Genomic DNA, 20,866 nt, shown 5'->3' on the forward strand with positions numbered 1-20,866 from the left:
TCGAGGATTTGGTGTTAGGCGAGTATAGTGAGTTTTTATTTGAATGTGTATGTAATTATTTTACTTTTTTTTTCAACTGTGAGCACAAGCAGATGAGACCACATCTCCCATCAGCAGCACCTGCTATCACTGTTATCAGTGACAGCAGACGTAGCCCAATGGGAGCAGTAGTCGCATCAGCCCACGCCTGCTGACCTGCGGTAAGCCTTTTACCACAGTTCACAGCTGCGGGTCACATTCCCAGCTGCGGGGTCACGCTGACATCTGACGGCATGACCTAGCAGTGCTCTGACGGTCTTACCAGCGGTTGCGTTACTGCTGATAAGAACCACCACGCCAGTGTTTCCCACGCTGTCACACAAATGACAGTGTGGGAAACACCATAGGAAGCTGGTAAAACACAAAACAAGAACTCAGTAAATCCGCAAACATTTTTATACCTGCGTTTTTGCTGCAGATTTCACTAACTCAATTGAAGTCAATGGGTGAAAAACGCTGCAGAAATGCACAAAGAATTGACAAGCTGCAGGAAAAAACGCACTGCAAATACTTAAGGAAATTTACTGATCATGTGCAGTGCAATACTTCAGGATTGACTTTGAGTTAGCTTGCATAAGGATTCCATAGCGGAATTGGCCCATTTCCGCTTAGAAATAACTCTGCGAAAACGTATCAAAAACGCACTGTGTGCGCACAGCCTAAAATCACTTGAACAAAGGCAGCATTACTGAGGGAGATGAAAGTTTTTTGGAGTAACTGACATTCACATAAAAAACTTGTCGTTCTGATATGGATTTTTTCTACATTTACTTATAGATACAATAGTTTTGACCAAATAGACATCCTGAAGGGAGATTGATCGTCTGTAGACCACAAATAGGCCATTATTGGAAACAATGAAGAGTTGTTAGTTATGGTGGTTAGGCTGGTTTCTGTCTGTACAGAAGTCATACTGTACATTTACTGGCTATAGCAGCACTCCCAGTATAATCGTAGGAAAATAACTTTTTTTCCAACATCACATGAAGTTGTGATAATCATATTTTATATAACAAGATGAACCAAGTACAAATGACTAAATCATAAAGACAATTCTGGCACTTGGGTGATAGTTTGGAAGCACAGTATTTTAAAGGGAGTGGGTCAACCCCAAAACACTAACTGAAATACTTATACAGCTATGTAGGGGACTTGGTCCCTATAAAAATCATACCTTTAAAATAGATTTTAGTGGTTTAGTTATCATAAATAAAAGATATATTTCATATTCAAATGAGAGGACTTTGGTGCACCATTGGCATAGACAAAGGTTCAGTGCACCATTACGTCCCATTAGTTTTCATAGCGAGCACTACTTCATATTGTGATTGACAGTGCACTTCACAGCAGTGCTCACATAGTGTTTGTACGGCTCTCAATGACTCCTCCTGTCATCTGTACAGTAATGAGAGTCAGCCGCAGACAGGAGTCAGCGCTGAAACCTGACAGTGACACACTGAGCTCGGCTGCAGGGTCCATGCAGAGATGCAGAGCCACTGATTGTCATATATTGATTGACTGCCCTGAACGCCATCACTGGTTCTACACCTCTGCCTGGAGTGCACTGTCAATCAGGATATGACAATGTATGCAAACTGAGAGGGTATAACGGTTCACTGAGCCCTTTGGCCACGCCAAGGATTAACCACATATTCAGATGTTATACAAACACATACCTATATTAATTCATGACCGAAAGTGTTGGCACCCTATAAATTATTCCAGAAAATGAAGCATTTTTCCCAGAAAATTATTGCAATTACTCATGTTTTGCGATACACTATTATCTTTTGTGTGTGTATTGGAACAACACAAAAAAGAACAGACAAAGAATGCAAATTGGACATAATTTCACACAAAAATTCAAAAATAGGTCACTGTCACGACTCCCGGGTATTATTGCTGCGGGGAGAGCTGCACACAGCAGCAAGGGAGCTGAGCAAAACCCCGGGTTAATAACCAGGTAGCAAACAGGACCTGAACCATGTGACAGAGTGGGAAGTGGTCGGGTGCGGAGCCAGATGCTGGGGTGCAGAGGAGAGATAAACACAGGAGAGTAATCAAACAAGCTAAGATCTGAACCAGGAGATCATGAGGTACCAAAGGAGTGAGACAGGGGATAGTCAGCAGTGAAGCCAGAGGTCAGAAATCCAGAAGAACAAACAGAGTAACGCATGTAGAGCAAGGAAAAACAATTGCAAACCGGGCACACACTCCAGTGGTCAGGCACACCGACTAGAACAGAAAGTATAGCTGACAGCGAATCCTAGTCTGGAGTGAGTATAAATACCCCTCCCTGGGAGGCCAGCAAAATTAACCCTGATAGAACAGGACATTAACCATGTGCTAACCATGACAGTCAGACAAAATTGTTGGCATCTTTCTAAAATTGAGGGTGAACAACTTTGTTTCAAGCATGTGATGCTCATTCAAACTCACCTGTGACAAGTAACAGGTGTGGGCAATATAAAATCACATCTGAATCCAGATAAAAAGAGGGAGAAGTTGACTTAATTTTTGCATTGTGTGTTTGTGTGTGCCACACTAAGCATGGAGAACAGAAAGAGAATAGCACTGTCTGAGAACTTGAGAATCAAAATTGTTGAAAAATATCAACACTCTCAAGGTTACAAGTCCATCTCCAGATATCTTGATGTTCCTTTGTCCACTGTGCGCAACATAATCAAGACGTTTACTACCCATGGCATTGTAGCTGATCTCCTTAGATGTAGATGGCAGAATAACACAGGATAGTCCGGATGGTGGAAAAGCAGCCCCAATCAAGTTCTAGAGCTGTTCTGCAGGTTCAGGGTGCATCAGTGTCAGCGTAAACTATCCATTGACGTTTGAATGAAATTAAACACTATGGCAGAGACCCAGAAGAACTCCACTACTGACACAGAGGCATAAAAAAGCTAGACTGCAGTTTTCCACAATGTACATGAGTAAGCCAAAATCGTTCTGGGAAAGCGTCTTGTGGACAGATGAGACCAAGATAGAGATTTTTGGTAAAGCACATCATTCTACCTTTTACCAAAAACGGAATGAGGCCTACAAAGAAAAGAACACAGTACCTACAGACAAATATGATGGAATTTCAAAGACGTTTTGAGTTTGTTTTGCTACCTCTGGCACTGCGTGCCCTGATTGTGTGCAAGGCATCATGAAATCTGAAGATTACCAAAGGATTTGGGGTTGCAATGTAGTGCCCAGTGTCAGAAAGCTGGGTTTGCATCCTAGGTCATGGGTGTTCCATCAGGACAATGACTCCAAACATACTTCAATAAGCACACAGAAATGGGCCCGGATCTAAATCCCATTGAACACCCATGGGGAGACCTTAAAATTGCTGTTGGGAGAAGGCACCCTTCAATATGAGAGACTTGGAGCAGTTTCCAAAAGAAGAGTGGTCAAAAATTCCAGTTGATAGGTATAAGAAGCTTGTTGATGGTTATAGGATGCGATTGATTGCAGTTATTTATTCCAAAGGGTGTGCAACCAAATATTAAGCTGAGGATGCCAACAATTTTGTCTGACCCATTTTTGGGGTTTTGCATGAAACATAGAAAAAAATAAACATGTGTATAACTAAACATATGTAATTGCAATAATTTTCTGGGAGAAATAGTTAATTTTTTGGAACAATTTCAAAGGTGCCAATACTTTCGGCCATGATTGTGAGTGGTTTAGCTAGCATTCTGAGCGGGGAAAGCTACCTTTAATTTTCCCAAAAACCTTATTATAATTAATAAAATAAATCACAGAAGCTACAGTGGGGGAAATAAGTATTTGATCCCTTGCTGATTTTGTAAGTTTGCCCATTGACAAAGACATGAACAGTCTATAACTTTAAGGGTAGGTTAATTTTAACATTGAAGAATAGAAAATCAAAAATAAAATCCAGAAAATCACATTGTATAAATATATACATTTATTTGCATTTCGCAGTGAGAAATAAGTATTTGATCCCCTTGGCAAACAAGACTTAATAGTTGGTGGCAAAACCCTTGTTGGCAAGAACAGCAGTCAGATTTTTGGAGTTGATGATGAGGTTTGCGAACATGTCCGGAGGAATTTTGGTCCACTCCTCATTGCAGATCTTCTCTAAATCATTAAGATTATGAAGCTGTCACTTGGCAACTCGGAACTTCATCTCCCTCCATAAGTTTTCTATGGGATTAAGGTCTGGAGACTGCCTAGGCCACTCTATGACCTTAACGTGCTTCTCTTTGAGCCCCTCCTTTGTTGCCTTGGCTGTATGTTTTGGGTCATTGTCTTGCTGGAAGACCAAGGCACGACCCGTTTTTAATGTCCTGGCAGAGGGAAGGAGGTTGTCACTCAGGATTTTACAGTATATGGCTCCATTAATTCTCCCATTGATGCGGTGAAGTAGTCCTGTGCCCTTAGCAGAGAAACACCCACAAAACATAATGTTTCCACCTCCATATTTGACAATGGAGACGGTGTTCTTTGGGTCGTAGGAAGCATTTCTCTTCCTCCAAACACGGCAAGTTGAGTAAATGCCAAAGACCTCAATTTTTGTCTCATCTGATCACAGCACCTTCTCCCAATCACTCACAGAATCATCCAGGTGTTCATTGGCAAACTTCAGAGGGGCCTGCACTTGTGCCTTCTTGAGCAGAGGGATCTTGCGGACACTGCAGGATATTAAACCTTTACGGCGTAATGTGTTAGCAATGGTTTTCTTGGTGACTGTGGTTCCAGCTGGCTTGAGATCATTAACAAGTTCCCCCTTGTAGTTTTAGGCTGATATCTCACCTTCTCCCTGATCAAGAATACCCCACGAGGTGGGATTTGCATGGTGCCCCAGATCGATGTCGATTGACAGTCACTTTATATTTCTTCCATTTTCCTACTATTGCACCAACAGTTGTCTCCTTCTCACTCAGCATCTTACTTATGGTTTTGTAGCCCATTCCAGCTTGGTGAAGGTCTATGATCTTTTACCTGACATCTTTAGAAAACTCTTTGGTCTTGCCCATGTTGTAGAGGTTAGAGTCTGACTGATTAATTGAGTCTTTTATAAAGGTGACTATGTAAGACAGCTGTCTTTAATGCAGGTAACGAGTTGATTAAGAGCTTCTAACTGATCTATAGGAGCCAGAACTCTTAATTAGAGATGAGTGGTGTTCTAGTCGAACTGTTGTCCAATTTCAAATTCGAGCTGTTTTGGTCGGTGTTTGAGTCGTTCGTCGAACTCGAACAATTTGCTTAAAATTCGGCTGTTCAAGTTTCTGTTCGATAACTGTTCATTCACCAAAAGCCTAACTTGATTTGCACATTAAAACTGTTTATCATTGTTAATAGACTGTTTCAGTGTATAGTGGGTGGGAAGGGGGGATAGATCTGTGCTGAAATAATGCCGATCTCCATTTTTTTCTTTCCCGCATTTACAGTGGGGCGGTGCAGTCTCTCAGCCTATCAGCAGTGCACACACACAGCAATGTGCATGTGATACACACAAAAAAGGGCACGTGTCATTGGCTATGTAAGTCACATGTCCTTGCCCCATAAGAACCAGCCATTTTCCCCGTCGCCACCATTTTCTCACTGCTGCAGCTTAGTGTTAGATGGCACCGCTGCTGCTGTGGGCGCTATACAGACTAAGGGTACCGTCACACTGAAACGACGCTGCAGCGATACGACAACGATGTCGATCGCTGCAGCGTCGCTGTTTGGTCGCTGGAGAGCTGTCACACAGACAGCTCTCCAGCGACCAGCGATCCCAAAGTCCCCTGGTAACCAGGGTAAACATCGGGTTACTAAGCGCAGGGCCGCGCTTAGTAACCCGATGTTTACCCTGGTTACCAGCGTAAACGTAAAAAAAACAAACACTACATACTTACATTCCGTGTCTGTCCTCCGGCGCTGTGCTTTCCTCTGCACTGTCAGCGCCGGTCAGCCGTAAAGCAGAGCGGTGACGTCACCTCTGTGCTTTCTGGCTGGCCGGCGCTGACACAGGATGCAGGAGGAGTGCTGAGAAGCAGAGCGCCGGGGACAGACAGCTGAAGGTAAGTATGTAGTGTTTGTTTTTTTTACGTTTACGCTGGTAACCAGGGTAAACATCAGGTTACTAAGCGCGGCCCTGCGCTTAGTAACCCGATGTTTACCCTGGTTACCAGTGAAGACATCGCTGAATCGGCGTCACACACGCCGAATCAGCGATGTCAGCAGGAGATCAAAGTGCCACTGTGTGACGGTACCCTAAGAGTCTTTTTTGGGAGCAAATTTTCAGAGAGATAGGTTTAGGGAGTCGGGACTAGTTATAATATCAGCCCTTTTCAGGGTAGGTTACAGCAGTTCCTAGCACTTTTTGCCAGGCAGGTCTGTGCCAGTGCTGTGCAAGTGTTTGTTACAGCATTTGGTGTAATCTAGCTCAGCCAATCCTTTTGGGCTAGTAGCATTGTCTGGTAGTCATCTGAGTAGCCTGCCTGTGAAGCTAGCTACACCGCCTGTGTATCTAAATTTTTACTGCATCTAACCCAAGAAATCGTTTTGGGCTTAGTAGCAGTGTCTGCACCTTAGCGGAGTAGCCCGACTGTGAAGCTAGCTACACCACCTGTGTATCTAAATTTTTACTGCATGTAACCCAGTAAATCTTTTTGGGCTTAGTAGCAGTGTCTGCACGTCAGCGGAGTAGCCCGCCTGTGAAGCTAACTACACCGTCTGTGTATCTAAATTTTTACTGCATCTAACCCAGTAAAAATTTTTGGGCCTAGGAGCAGTGTCTGCACGCCTGTGTATCTAAATTTTTACTGCATCTAACACAGTAAATCTTTTTGGGCTTAGTAGTAGTGTCTGCACGTCAGCGGAGTAGCCTGCCTGTGAAGCTAGCTACACCGCCTGTGTAACAAAATTTTTACTGCATCTAACCCAGGAAATCGTTTTGGGCTTAGTAGCAGTGTCTGCACGTCAGCGGAGTAGCCCGCCTATGAAGCTAGCTACACCGCTTGTGTATCTAAATTGTTACTACATCTAACCCAGTAAATAGTTTTGGGCCTAGGAGCAGTGTTTACACGTCAGTGGATTAGCCCGCCTGTGAAGCTAGCTACACCGCCTGTGTATCTAAATTTTTACTGCATCTAAACCAGTAAATCCTTTTGGGCCTAGTACCACAGTTTGGCCACTCAGATCTGCTCGGTTTTTATCCATCGGTTTTTGTGCCAACAACTACAGATACAGAGTTGCCAATTAGTTAAGCACTAAAATGAGTGGTAAAAGGCCTGCTGCTGGTGGAAAGGGGAATAGGCGTGTTGGAAAGGGAAAAAAAGGTTGTGTCCGTGGAGTAGGTGGTAAAGCAACAGTGACATCTGCAGAAGAAAGACCATCTTCCAGCCAAAGTAAGATGTCTACTTCTTTTCGTGGACAATCTGATATCATCCCTTTCTTATGACCATCGCTACGAGCATCGCCAAAATATCCAGATGAGGCACAAAAACAGCAGGTGCTTGAACGGATATCAAGTGCTTGTTCAAGTGGGCTCTCCTCCATGTCAACTTCAACATCACAACTACTCCAGTCCTCAGAGGTGTCACCCCAATCGCACTTGCTTCCTCACAGCTCCCAAGTCTCCAGCCGCCCATCTGAGTATGGGGTAACACAGATGGTTGAGTCTGCAGAGCTGTTTACTCATACTATAGCCTGGGAATCAGAGGTCTGCTCCAGAGCTTCTGTGAATCCAGATGGGGAAATGATCTGCACTGATGCCCGGAATCTTTGTGAGTCGGATCCAGGCCCAGATGAAGAAGGTTCTGAGCATAATGTAGACCCTCGTTCCCAAACTGTAACTCCTGTTGGTGGAGACTATGAGGAAGATGATGATGAGACTGAGATACCTGATTGGAACGAAAACTTGACTTTTCAGTGAGGGTAGGAAGAGGTTGGCTCTAAGGACAACAGGTGTGAGTACAAATTTAAAAAAACTGACCGTCACATCCAAACATAGACTAAGGCTACGTTCACATTGGCGTTCCGCCAATGTGCGTCGCTGTTGCGCCGGCGACGCAGCGGCGACGCGCCCCTATGTTTAACATAGGGGACGCGTGCGTTGTTTTGGTGGCGTTTTTAGCCACGTGCGTTGTTTCCGACGCTAGCGTCGGACGCAAGAAAACGCTACATTGTAGCATTTTCTGTGCGTCCGATTTTCGTCAAAAACGACGCACGCGTCGCAAAACGCGCGCGTTTTTGCGCGCGTTTGCGCGCGTTTTTACGTGCGTCGCGCGTTGCGTCGCCGACGCAGGGCGGCGCAACGCTAGTGTGAACCTAGCCTAAGTGTGAACAGGTGCTGAACCTATAGTCACCAACTCATATACGGTCAAATAAATAAGGCAGCACACTGCGGCGCCAAAACATGCAAACATGAAAATTGAACTGCATTACTGCACTAGAAATATGAAAAAAGAGAGTGTTTAGCGCATAAATTGGCCAATTCATGTGTTATTGGTAGCCACATTAGGGCATCTCTCGTATACTAGGTCCTACACTTTCCTTTCCTCGCTGAGAATAAACGTCTTCATCTGAATGGGTACCTGTGAAACCTTCTGAGACTAAATTTCTCTCTCTGTGGAGGGGTGTGAGAACACACAGGATAATGATGACGAGGTTGGAGACCCCACTTACTGTCAACCCACAGTCCGCCAGTTCATGAGGTCAGCAGAGGAGGTGGAGGAGGATGCTAGTGACGAGTCAGACGACAAGGTAAGGTTGCGCCTTCCTGGACAGAGACAGAGTACTGGAAGCACGTCAACAACTGCATCCTCAACCCCAACTGTGCCTCTGAGCAGAAGTTGTGGTGGCTCTTCAGGTCGCACGGGCTCTAAGCCTTGCATAGCCTGGACATTTTTTGAGATCGCAAAGGATGACCCAATTCATGTTGTCTGTAAGATTTGTCATCAAAATCTGAGTAGAGGCCAAAAAATGACTAGTTTGAGTACTTCATGCATGACCCGTCACATGGATATGAGGCATAAGTTGCAGTGGGAAGCTCACTGTGCTACAATGTGGCTTAGTGGGCCGGATCAACCACCGTCTGCCCCATCAAGTGCATCCGCGTCCTCTTCATCCTCTGTGACTGTGGGGAGAGCAGTCGCACATGGTTTTGGATGCAGACCTTCCACCTCTTTACCCATAACAGCCAGTGTGATTGGCAGGTCGTCAGGACATTTGCAAGTGGAAACACCTGCTGGTGTTGAACGCTCTCCGACATCGAGACCACATTTTGATCAAGGCAACATAACATCTCCGCCTGCATCTTCCTCACAGACCAGCAGTTTGCCAGGGACACCCTACTCAACCCCGTCTAAGCACGGCAGCCAGTCCTCAGTCCCTCAGATGTGGACAAGTAAAAGACCATTTACTCCTATCCATGACAAACCTAAGAGGTTGAATTTCACCATCTGCAAGCTGTTGGCTACAGAATGCTGCTTTTCCGCCTGGTGGACATAGAGGATTTTCAAGATCTTATGCTCGTTGCAGTGCCCCAGTACCAGATGCCCAGTCGCCACAACTTCTCAAAGAAAGCTGTGCCTGCGCTACACCAGCATGTCGCACACAACGTCACTTCCTTGTGAAACTCTGTGTGTGACAGGGTGCATTTCACCACAGACACTTGAACGAGTAGACATGGACAGGGGCGTTACATGTCGGTGACTGGGCACTGGGTAACTATGGTGACATCTGGAGAAGGGGCTGCTGACCAAGTCTTGCTCGTCGATCCTCTATATCTAGAAGTTCCTCCACTTGTTCTGCCTCCTCAACCTCCACTCGGTCCTCCACCTGTACCCAAAGCCTGTCTGATAATGCCACCCGCGCTCTAACTGTGCAGAAGGAATCCTGCACACCTCCTTACTATGCTGTCACCAGGGCTCAATGGCATCAGGCGGTGTTTACATTGAAATGTCTGGGAAATGTGAGTCAAACAGCTGAGGAGTTGTGGTCAGCTCTGGAGACCGAGTTCCATCAATGGTTGTCTACACTCAACCTGCAGCCAGGGAAGGCCGTGTGCGACAATGCTGCAAACCTGGGTGCGGCCCATCGCCGGGGCAATGTCACATACGTGCCTTGTATGGCTCACGTTTTGAACCTAGTTGTCCAGCAATTTTTATCCAACTATCCCGGACTAGATGAGCTTCTGCAGAGGGCACGGTCGCTATGTGCTCACTTCCACCTTTCGCATCTCGCAGCTCATTGACTTACATTTCTACAGAAGTCATTGGGCCTGCCAGTTCACTGGCTGAAATGCGATGTGACTACACGGTGGAATTCAACTCTGCACGTGTTGCAGCGACTATGGTAGCACCGACGAGCCCTGGTGCAATAAATTATGATGTATAGCCTGGGCCAATGAGATCCAGAGGTGGGGCAAATCACACTGCAGGAGTGGTCTCAGATCAGGGACCTATGCACCCTTCTGCACAGTTTTGAAATAGCGAGGAAGATGTTTAGTGCTGACGATGCCATCAGCATGACTATTTTGGTGATTTACATGCTGGAGCACACCTTAAACACTATTCGAAGTCAGGTGGTGGAACAAGAGAAGGAGGAGGAACCGGAGGAGTCGTATGCGTAAAGGATAATATCTCCAAGGTCCAGACGGTCGGCAGCACCAAGGCGGCTGGCATTGGAGGCTGGGGGAGAGGGATTACCGAGGGCGCATGGTCGCAGCCAAACTGTTGAGGAAGGTGCAGGAGGCTAGGAAGAAGTGGAGGATGAAATGGCACTGGGCATGGAAGACTCATCAGATGAGGGAGACCTTGATCACAATTCTGTTGTGCGAGGTTGGGGGGAGAGGGCAGAGGAAGGAAGCATGATTCTCATCTCGCCGCCACCAAGACAACAAGGACTTGTTCCTCCTGGATGCACAAGACACATGAGTGCCTTCTTGCTGCACTACCTGCAACATGACCCTCGGATTGTCAGAATCCGAAGTAATGCCGACAACTGGGTTGCCACACTCTTAGACCCTTGGTGCAAAAGTAAATTTGCCAAAATAATTCCTGCCATAGAAAAGGATTCACACATGCAGGAGTATCAGCAAAGATTGTTACAAAATCTTACATCTGCTTTTCCAAAAAACACTAGTGGTGCACGTAGTGAATCTCTGAGTTCTGATTTGCCAACCGTGGGACTATCGAGTCATCACTCAAACCGTAACAGTAACATCGTATCTAGTGGTAACAGCAATTTTTTCCAATCGTTTCAAGATTTTTTTAGACCATCCTTTGCAAGGCCACAGGAGACAAGAAGTCTGACGCATAGCCAACATCTAGAGAGGATGGTACAAGAGTATCTCCAAGTTAACATCGATGCCATGACTGTGGACCTGGACCCTTGCTCATTTTGGGCTTCCAATCTGGAAAAATGGCCTGAGCTCACCACTCACGCCTTGGAGATCTTGTCGTGCCCCGCAGCCAGCGTTCTCTCTGAACATGTGTTCAGCGCCGCTGGTGGTGTGCTGAAAGATAAGCACACGCGGCTGTCCAGTGACAATGTGGACAGACTAACGTTCATCAAGATGAACAAATCCTGGATCCCCAAGGACTTTTCTACCCCTGTGTCATTCTGGGGAGACTAAAAGCTTGATGATTTTTTAAAATCACCTCACCAAACATTTTAAAAAACTCTGGCGAAATTGATGCCACTTAACTGGTGTCTGTGGCCGAATTTTTGGAAAAAATGGAGACTCTTTTTGGAGTCCCCTTGCTGTGTTTTACATGACCTTGCCATCATCAATTCCAGGTGGGTGGGGTCGTCTGCAGAGTTGTTTACTCATACTATGGCCTGGGATTCAGAGGTCTGCTCCAAAGCTTCAGTGTCTGCTAGCAGAGTAGCCCAGCCACCCACCGCTTGTTTACCTAAGTACTATTTTTTAACGGCATCTGGCCCAGGAAATCCTTTTGGGCCTAGTAGCAATTTCTGTTTCTCAGCAGAGTACCTCACCCATGAAGCAAGCTACACCGCCTTCTTCCTTTCTCAATCTAACTCCTCGGCTCTGGGGTGTCCACTCTCCCTCCAGCTCTCTCCTTCTCACAGGTGGTCTACCGCGTGTATTCACACTGCGGTGAATCTTTTGGGCCCAGGCATAAGAAGTCGTCGAGGTAATGGATAATATGTGCCCCCTTAGAAACGTCCATGACGACCCATTCGAGGAAGCAACTAAACGCCTCAAATAGTGAGCAGGATATGGAGCACCCCATGGGCAATCAGCAATCTATGTAGTATGCTCCTTCACAGAAGCAGCCCAATGGGAGGACACTATTCGGAGGCACAGGTAGTAACCGGAACACCCCCTCAATGTCTGTTTTGGTCATTAGCGTGCCCCTTCCCAACTTCTTGACCCGCCTGATTGCCTCGTCAAAGGAGGTACAGTACATAGTACTGTACTTTTTTACATTTTTTTGTCACAACGTCTGGGTGTTGGTAGGGTGATTTTAGATTTTTACTCCAGCCTTTTTTTTTATTTTAGAAGGGCATGACATGCCTTTATCTGTGTCTCCTCCTCCTTTTACTCCTCCACCTCTTTTCTTTTCGCATGACTATATGTAGTTGTGACTCTTTCATGTGTTTTTGGGTCTTCTGAGCAGTTTGTCAGCTTTTAGACACCTTTTAAGGTTTTTTCTATGTGTTTTCTATGTGTTTGTATGTGTTTGTGTTTGCCTGCCATTGGTTTCAGTGGGGTTCGACAGTGTTCGTCGAACATGCCCTAATTCGACGAACCGAACCGGAACACAAGGGTGGTGGCTCAACACTACTCTTAATGGTTAGTAGGGGATCAAATACTTATTTCCCACTGCAAAATGCAAATACATTTATATAATTTATACAATGTGATTTTCTGGATTTTATTTTGGATATTCTATCTCTCAATGTTAAAAATAACCTACCCTTAAAATTATAGACTGTTCATGTCTTTGCCAGTGGGCAAACTTACAAAATCAGCAAGGGATCAAATACTTATTTCCCCCACTTTATCTACTGGACAACATTTATATCTTTTTGCTCCTTTGTTTTACAGTGTTTTGTTTTGGTTGCAGCCCATGGGATCAGAGCGGATGGAGATGCGCAAGCGGCAGATGTCAGTGCACCAGGAGACCGTGAGCTCCTCTCAAGCACAGCAGGGAGTTGGGAATAGGGGATCCAATGCCTGTTGCTTCTGTTGGTGCTGTTGTTGCAGCTGCTCTTGGTAAGTACATCTTACCCTTCATTTAATAATGCACATGGGGCTGCTATGTACACGGCCTGTATGGCTCACAATGGCTGTGGTGCCATAGGCAGCACCCCGTAACTTGTTAATGTAATAGTAGATATGGTAGCGGCGCCCCTGAGCTTACGTCACCTTACCTAACTAGCTTTATTGTCATGGCAGCGATAAACTAAACTGACTGCAACACACTTATAATGCCAAAGTAGTTACAACCCACTTGCCAGAATGCATCCCACGTGAACAGACACCACAGTTCAAAGAGCCAAATGGGCCCAACTGCATCCTGAAAAATAAAGTGAAAAAAAACACATACAAAAATATGTGAGGTATTAGTTGATACTTTGGCCAAAATATGTAAGCTCGTAACCCACGTCAAGGGTCCTCACGCTTACGAGAGTGTTTTTGCACTTTATTTTTCAGGATGCAGTTGGGCCCATTTGGCTCTGTGAACTGTGGTGTCTGTTCACATGGGATGCATTCTGGATAGCACTGGACAGCACGCCTAATCTAATAGTAGGGGCGTGACCAATAGGCTGTAAGCCGGATGCCCTGCATCGTTTGTGTGAACAGCGCCACAGACAGACTTTTTTTTTTGTGTGTGCATTATTATGCCAAGCAACCACCCCTTCCATGGATTGGCAGGTTGTGAGTGGTTGCCTCATCGGCTTTTTTTGCACCTGTGCTAGGTGGATCCACTGCATCTTGCTAGTGCATTTGTCTGGAGGACAGCGCACATGTCACACAACTCACACAAAAACAGTACACGTCACAAACACTTTCCACACAACCCACAAGCACAATGCATATGTCATACAGGTACAGTTCATAAGTTACACAAGCACAATGCATGTCTCACAAGAACAGCACATATGTATGTCACACACGCATAGTGCACGTGACACAAGTAGAGGGCACATGTCACACTAGTACTGCACAATAGACACTCATCACAGACGCACAGAGAACTTCACAACACGTGTTACATGTGGCCTCTGCTTCTGTGACGTGCACTGTACTTGCACAGCACACAGGTTACACAAGCAGAGGCCACAGATCAGACAAGTAGAGAGCACACATCACAAGCAAAGGGAACATGTTACACATGCCCAGTGCTCAAGTCACAGAAGTAGAGCACATACATATCACTCGCCAGGCCGGTTTTAAACAAAGTGGGGCCCCAAATCCTAACATTTTTTACCATCACACAGAAACATTTCTGTTGTATTTACATGCGTTGAGTTCAGGCCACTAACAAACGTGATCAACATTATTGAAGTTGTTTAACGCATGTTTCCCGGCCTCAGTACACCGGCTGAGGAAGAATGATGGGTACAGATAGTCCTCGATTAGGTATAATCCAGGTCCCATATAGTATAATACAGCCCCCCTAACAGAGTATATTGCAGCCCCCACACACAGTATAATGCAGTCCCTTCAGAGTATAATGTACACCCCTCAGAGTATAATGCAGCCCCACACACAGTATAATGCTGCCCCTTCAGACTATAATGCAGTCCCTTCAGAGTATAATGCAGCCCCCTGAGTATAATGCAGCTCCCCCCACAGAGTAAACTATAGTCCCCTCAGACCACAATGCAGCCCCCTCAGAGTATAATGCAGCCCCTTCATATAGTATAATGTAGTCCTCTCATAGAGTATAATGTAGTCCCCTCATAGAGTATAATGCAGCCCCCCCCCAAACAGTATAATGCACCCCTGAGTATAATGCAGCCCCCTCTAATGCAGCCCCCCTCAGAGTATAATGCAGCCCCCTTATAGAGTATAATGTAGTTCCCTCAGAGAGTATAATACAGCCCCCACTCACAGTATAATGCAGCCCCTTCAGAGTATAATGCAGCCCCACACACACACAGTATAATGCAGCCCCCCACACACAGTATAATGCAGCCCCCCACACACAGTATAATGCAGCCCCCATTCCCACAGTTTAATGCAACCCCCTCCACTCACAGTATAATCCCCTACACACACAATATAGTGCAGCCCCTGCACACAGTTTAGTGCAGCCCCCTACATACACAGTATAGTGCAGTCCCCCACACAAAGTATAATGCAGCCCCCCACACACAGTATAGTGCAGCCCCCCACACCACACACAGTATAATGCAGCCCGCCCCCACACAAAGTATAATGCCGCCCCCACAAAAACACACAGTATTATGCAGCCCCAGAGTATAAAGCAGTCCCCTCAGAGTATAATGCATCTCCACACACAGTATAATGCAGTCCCCCCACACACAGTATAATTCAGCCCCCCTACAAACACACACACAGTATAGTGCAGGCCCCCACAAAAACACACAGTATAATGCAGCCCCACACACAGTATAATGCAGTCCCCCACACACAGTATAATTCACCCCCCCTACAAACACACACACACAATATAGTGCAGCCCCCCCACACACATAGTATAATGCAGTCCCCCTACACACAGTATATTGCAGCCGCCCCACATACATAGTATAGTGCAGCCCCCCACACAAAGTATAGTGTAGCAGACACACACAAAGTACAGTGCAGCAGACACACACACTACTTACCTCTCCTCCTCATTCTCCCCTGCTTTGGCTTCTCTAGAGCGTCATCTCTCCTGCTGGCACATGCTGAGACAGAGGCAGAGGGGGAGTGATGGGAGAGGGAGTGTCAATGACTCTCCTCCATTACTGCTTTCAACTATATCGGTATGTATGATACCGATAAGATGAATGCGGGGGGAGGGGGTGGTGCCGGTCCCTTTTACTAACGGGCCCCACAGTGGCCGCGTGGTGTGCCGCTATTAGCTAGTTTGTAAAATTTTTTCTATGTTGGAGGTTCAGATTTTTTTTTATGTATCACATATCATTACTGGGTTATAGGAGTATTTTAGTTTTTTCCTCCATCCATTACTAATGTGTGTGCATTAACATTCTTACCCATCATTGTGTCCTGACATTTCCAGCACTGCTCCACTCCTCTCCTGCATCCTGTGACCACAGTTGTGGCTTGCTGGTACAGACAGCAGATTGTTACTTCCTTTCTTAATGTAACTCCATGAAGGCCTTGTTCTGAGCCTGATAGATTTACATTGAGAAAGGACACGTTGTAGGTGTCGGCAGCTCAAAACTGAGGTCGCATGAGAGGACTGGAGCACGACAAAGACGACAAAGCATACACACATTACTGAGGGGTAATAAAAAACATGTACATATAGCTGATATGCACGTTGTATGTATTTTACATTGTGCAGTACCCGCAGACAGATTAAGAGCCTGGGACACAGAACCGCTGGCACTTTGTCACAAGCAATTTTTCTGCAAATGCTAACGTGTTCTTTGTAATGTCCTCTGTAGAACTGGTAATATATTTTCTTTTATAAGCGGAGAGTATAAATAAGGTATATTAATGATTATATTCCTATTACTTTTTACTCTACGTATTTATGGAGCATTTAATTAACATCAATCATGCTAATCAGACAGACGGCAAACTAAATATCTCAACGTGTCTTCTAAGAAATAAGGTCTATGCTGTCATGTACGTACAACTGCTCCCCTACCTAAATGTCACTCACCCGTATGGAAATATTTGATTTTAAAATGTGTAAAATCCCAAAGTGCCCCATATATACTTAATATACAGCCATATGTATATAGACATACCAGGAATACAAGAAATCATGCAACAAATATGAGCCAATGAATATTTCATTACAACGTTTTTATAGAAGTCATAATATTAAAAATCCTTCAAGTAACGACTGAATAAGTAATCTCATGCGTCAGTAAAATACCAGCCGTGCATAGTATTCCTTTCACTCAGAACTTAATCAGAGAATCTACAATTTGGCTCTAACATGTTGTCCACTATATAGCCCCTATATAACTGAAGTTTTGGATGGCTTCACACTGTCATACTGTCGGTCTCATGGCTGGCTGTATTTGGGATAGTGAGCCAATAGTTCTGTACTAAAGAGCTAAAGATATTCCGTCTGTTGCAGCATGGACCCCCAATATGGCGTGGACCCCCAATATGGCATCACGTTCTCCCAGAGAAACAATCTTTCTAAAGGGAGAATATCTACAAAAAGCAGATACAGAGCAGCATGCCTCATTGTATCTTTTCTTAGGCCAGAGCTTGTGTTACACGACATGAAGACCGAAGTGTCGCAGTGCAACAACTTTGCATTTTCTGATTGTCGGAGGGGTCACCATGGCATGACTGTTCAAAAGATGATTTCTAATTGAAAGTTGCAATCAACTTTGCCTCCATAAAAATAGGAAAAAAAGAAAAGACATAAAAATTGAGGTCGGTTTAAATGCAGCACATAAACGCATGTTCACTTTGGCCATAAAGCACACGGAACCTACAAGCCGTCTAGCTGTAACAGGGGTCACTGCCTCACATGAGATTCGTGTGCCATCTTCTGCAACTTGAGTGTTTGCAAAGCCAAATCGCATCTCTAAAATAGTCACGTGATGTTGGGTTGTCATGATATAAAAAGAGAAAACACAGTAGTTTGACAAATGGCTTCACCCAACCACTAACCATGAGTGTAGAAAAAGTTTTGGTGTTATCATTCATATTCTCTGAAAAAAGGCCAAGAAAGCAAAAATTCTGCAGGAGTATGTAAACTTTCGAGCACAACTGTATATCCAGGGGAGCATTAAGGGTAGCCAGGGCCCCGGGCTGTTCAGACTCTGTGGGCCCCCCGGTCATGTGATGGGGTCATGCGACGGGGTGATCATATACCTGAACCAGATTAATTCAGAAAAATAGTTGCTGAGTGAAACTCCACTTCTCACCTATCACACATTAACAGTTCCCATCACCAGATCACACATATAACCGGCAGCTTTTGTTTTGGCCAAAAGATTTTTCAAGCCACCACCATAACACTGTAGACACTTTTGGCCGGGCCCTACTCTATTGTAACCTATTAAATATTTGTTAAAATATGCAATACACTTTAGGTAGTATATTTTTATTTATTTTTCAATTTTTAAAATGACCAATAATATCACATACAAGGAAAAAATACAACACCATAACCAGACACCATATTACCACCATATAGTGATCAGATAATACCACTTATAAGTAACAAAAACCAAAACATCATAACCAGACCACATATTACCACCAGTGACCGAATAATATCACATACAAAGAACAAATACCACCGCACCATGACAGACCACATATTACCACCAGTGACCAAATAATATCACATACAAAGAACAAATACCACCGCACCATGACCAGACCACATATTACCACCACAAAGTGACCAAATAGCATGTACAAGTGACAGATACCGCAACACCATGACCAGACCACATATTACCACCACATAGTGACCTAATACTGCAATACTGATCAGTAACAAAAAAAAACCCACAATACTATCACCATAAGTGCCAGTATTCACAGGAGATCTGTTCTTAGTATGCAGTGTCTGTGTAGAGGTAATACAGAGATCACTGGTGGTATTATACACAGGAGCTATGTATATAATGTATAGGTAATACAGTGATCACCGGTGACATTATACACAGGACCTCTGTATATAGTATACAGTGTATAGTGTCAGTGTATAGGTAACACACTGACTCACCAGTGACGTCTCTAGGTGAAGTCCTTCATCTTTCATCCAGCACAGACCATCATCACTTCTTCCAGCCAGGGCTCATCTCTGCAGGAAATAACACAGTTATCTCGAGCTCCGCTTGCAGAACACATTACTTAATTTTTCCCAACTTCTACATTACGCCACATGAAGAAAAAGAGGCAACATAGTGTCACTCTATACAGTCACAGGACCGCCCCCTCATTTAAAACAGTATACTTAAAAAAGTAAATTAAATACATCACTGCAGTAATAATATACCTTAATTAGCTTCTATGGAATAAAAATATCCCCCATCCTGGCCCCGTGTATCTCATTTCTGGCTCCAGCCATATGTTCTCGCATCCTGCCCTCATGAGTATCCATCCAGCCCCATATGATCTCCCCATCCTGCCCCATCTGTTTCCATCGTATCCATCCTACCCCATGATCCTGCACGATCTGTCCCCAATCCTGCCCCTTGTCTTTCATTCTGCCCCGTGTCTCCAATCCTGCCCCGTATCTACATTCTGCCCATGTCTCCAATCCTGCCCCATCTGTCTCCAGTCCTGCCCTCAATGTGTCCAGCATCTCTGCCCCCAATGCGTCCAGCATCTCTGACCCCAATGTGTCCAGCATCTCTGCCCCAATGTGTCCAGCATCTCTGCCCCTAGTGTCCAGCATCTCTGCCCCTAGTGTCCAGCATCTCTGACCCCAATTCGTCCAGCATCTCTGCCCCCAATGCGTCCAGCATCTCTGCCCCCAATGCGTCCAGCATCTCTGCCCCCAATGCGTCCAGCATCTCTGCCCTCAATGTGTCCAGCATCTCTGCCCCAATGTGCCCAGCTTCTCTGCCCCCAATATCCAGCATCTCTTCCCCCAGTTTCCAGCATTCCGGCCCGGGTCCCCTGGATTGCCGCTCTCAATCAAAAAAAACAACAGTTCTTCTCACCTGAGCGCGCTCCTTCGGCGAAGCTCCCTCCTCGCAGCTGAAGCGCGCACTCGCCAGCGACTGACAATGACATCAGACGCCGGCGACGTGTGCGCTGCGGCTGACGTCAGCTGCCAGCCTCCGATTGGCTGGCGGTTGTTAACTATTGACTATCGTTAAACTGCTGCAGTGCAAGTAGGGGCCCGGTGAGCAAATGAGATGGGTGCCAATGCGAGCCCCCTCTGCCCACCAGGCCAATACGCCAGTCAGGGCAGTAATTCCCTGATGGCGGCGGTCAATCTGAGCTGTAGCCCAGGCCCCCCCCCCCCCCCCCCCACACCACTGGGCCCTGGGCTACTGCCCAGATTGACCTTATTATATACCGCCCCTGTGTATATCCATGCAAAATGTTTATCACTTTTTTACAGCCTCTAAACTAATGTATTATTACATAAGATTATACATGCTGTGTAAAAGTTTGTGATTAACCCTTTATGATTAATCATCTATGTTCACAGTCTCACAGTCAGGAATCAGGAAGATGAGAGGACAAGAAGGTCTTCTAATGAAATCAGAGGTGCTGGCATACCAAACTGTGAAGAAAGGCAAGTAGCTAGTTTTACTTTTTTGTATACAGGCTGATACATCAATAATTTTGTGAGAAGGTTCTAGTTCTACTATTTTTGACAACTATCCCTACATGATCATGGATACAGTATAAGAGCTGTCAACCAGTTAGTGACTCCACCTCCAGGACTCTTACACCCAGGAGCAGGCTCAGTTCCCATTGCTGTGACTCCGCCTCCAGGACTATTACGTCCAGGAGCAGGCTCAGCTCCCCAGTGCAGGCAGCATGCTTTACTTGTCCTGCATTTTCTAAATTGCAGTCTACCGATGCACAATATGAACTAATTCTAAACTAAGTTGTATACTAGCGCATAGTGAAGGAAAATTCCAGTCATTGTCTGATTGGTTGAGCCTCGTTAATCAGTGCCAGGCTTGTTTCTATACTGTCTTAAGTCATCAGTGGACATATAAATGGCTGCCCTCTGTCTTAGACCTCCTT

General features: G+C 45.3%; 1 protein-coding gene across 2 annotated transcripts in view; it reads left to right on the forward strand.

Annotated features, from left to right (window-relative positions):
- The window catches only part of RGS20 (regulator of G protein signaling 20), a 246,259-nt gene that overhangs the window by 218,175 nt on the left and 7,218 nt on the right, over positions 1-20,866 (forward strand). For both annotated transcript variants that reach the window (XM_069731347.1, XM_069731348.1), the window contains exons 2-3: positions 13,092-13,240; positions 20,319-20,405. In XM_069731347.1, the coding sequence (XP_069587448.1) occupies positions 13,092-13,240; positions 20,319-20,405 (236 nt within the window). The remainder of the gene's footprint in view (positions 1-13,091; positions 13,241-20,318; positions 20,406-20,866) is intronic.

Source organism: Ranitomeya imitator, chromosome 6 (assembly GCF_032444005.1).
Source record: "Ranitomeya imitator isolate aRanImi1 chromosome 6, aRanImi1.pri, whole genome shotgun sequence".
NCBI classification, from domain to species: domain Eukaryota; kingdom Metazoa; phylum Chordata; class Amphibia; order Anura; family Dendrobatidae; genus Ranitomeya; species Ranitomeya imitator.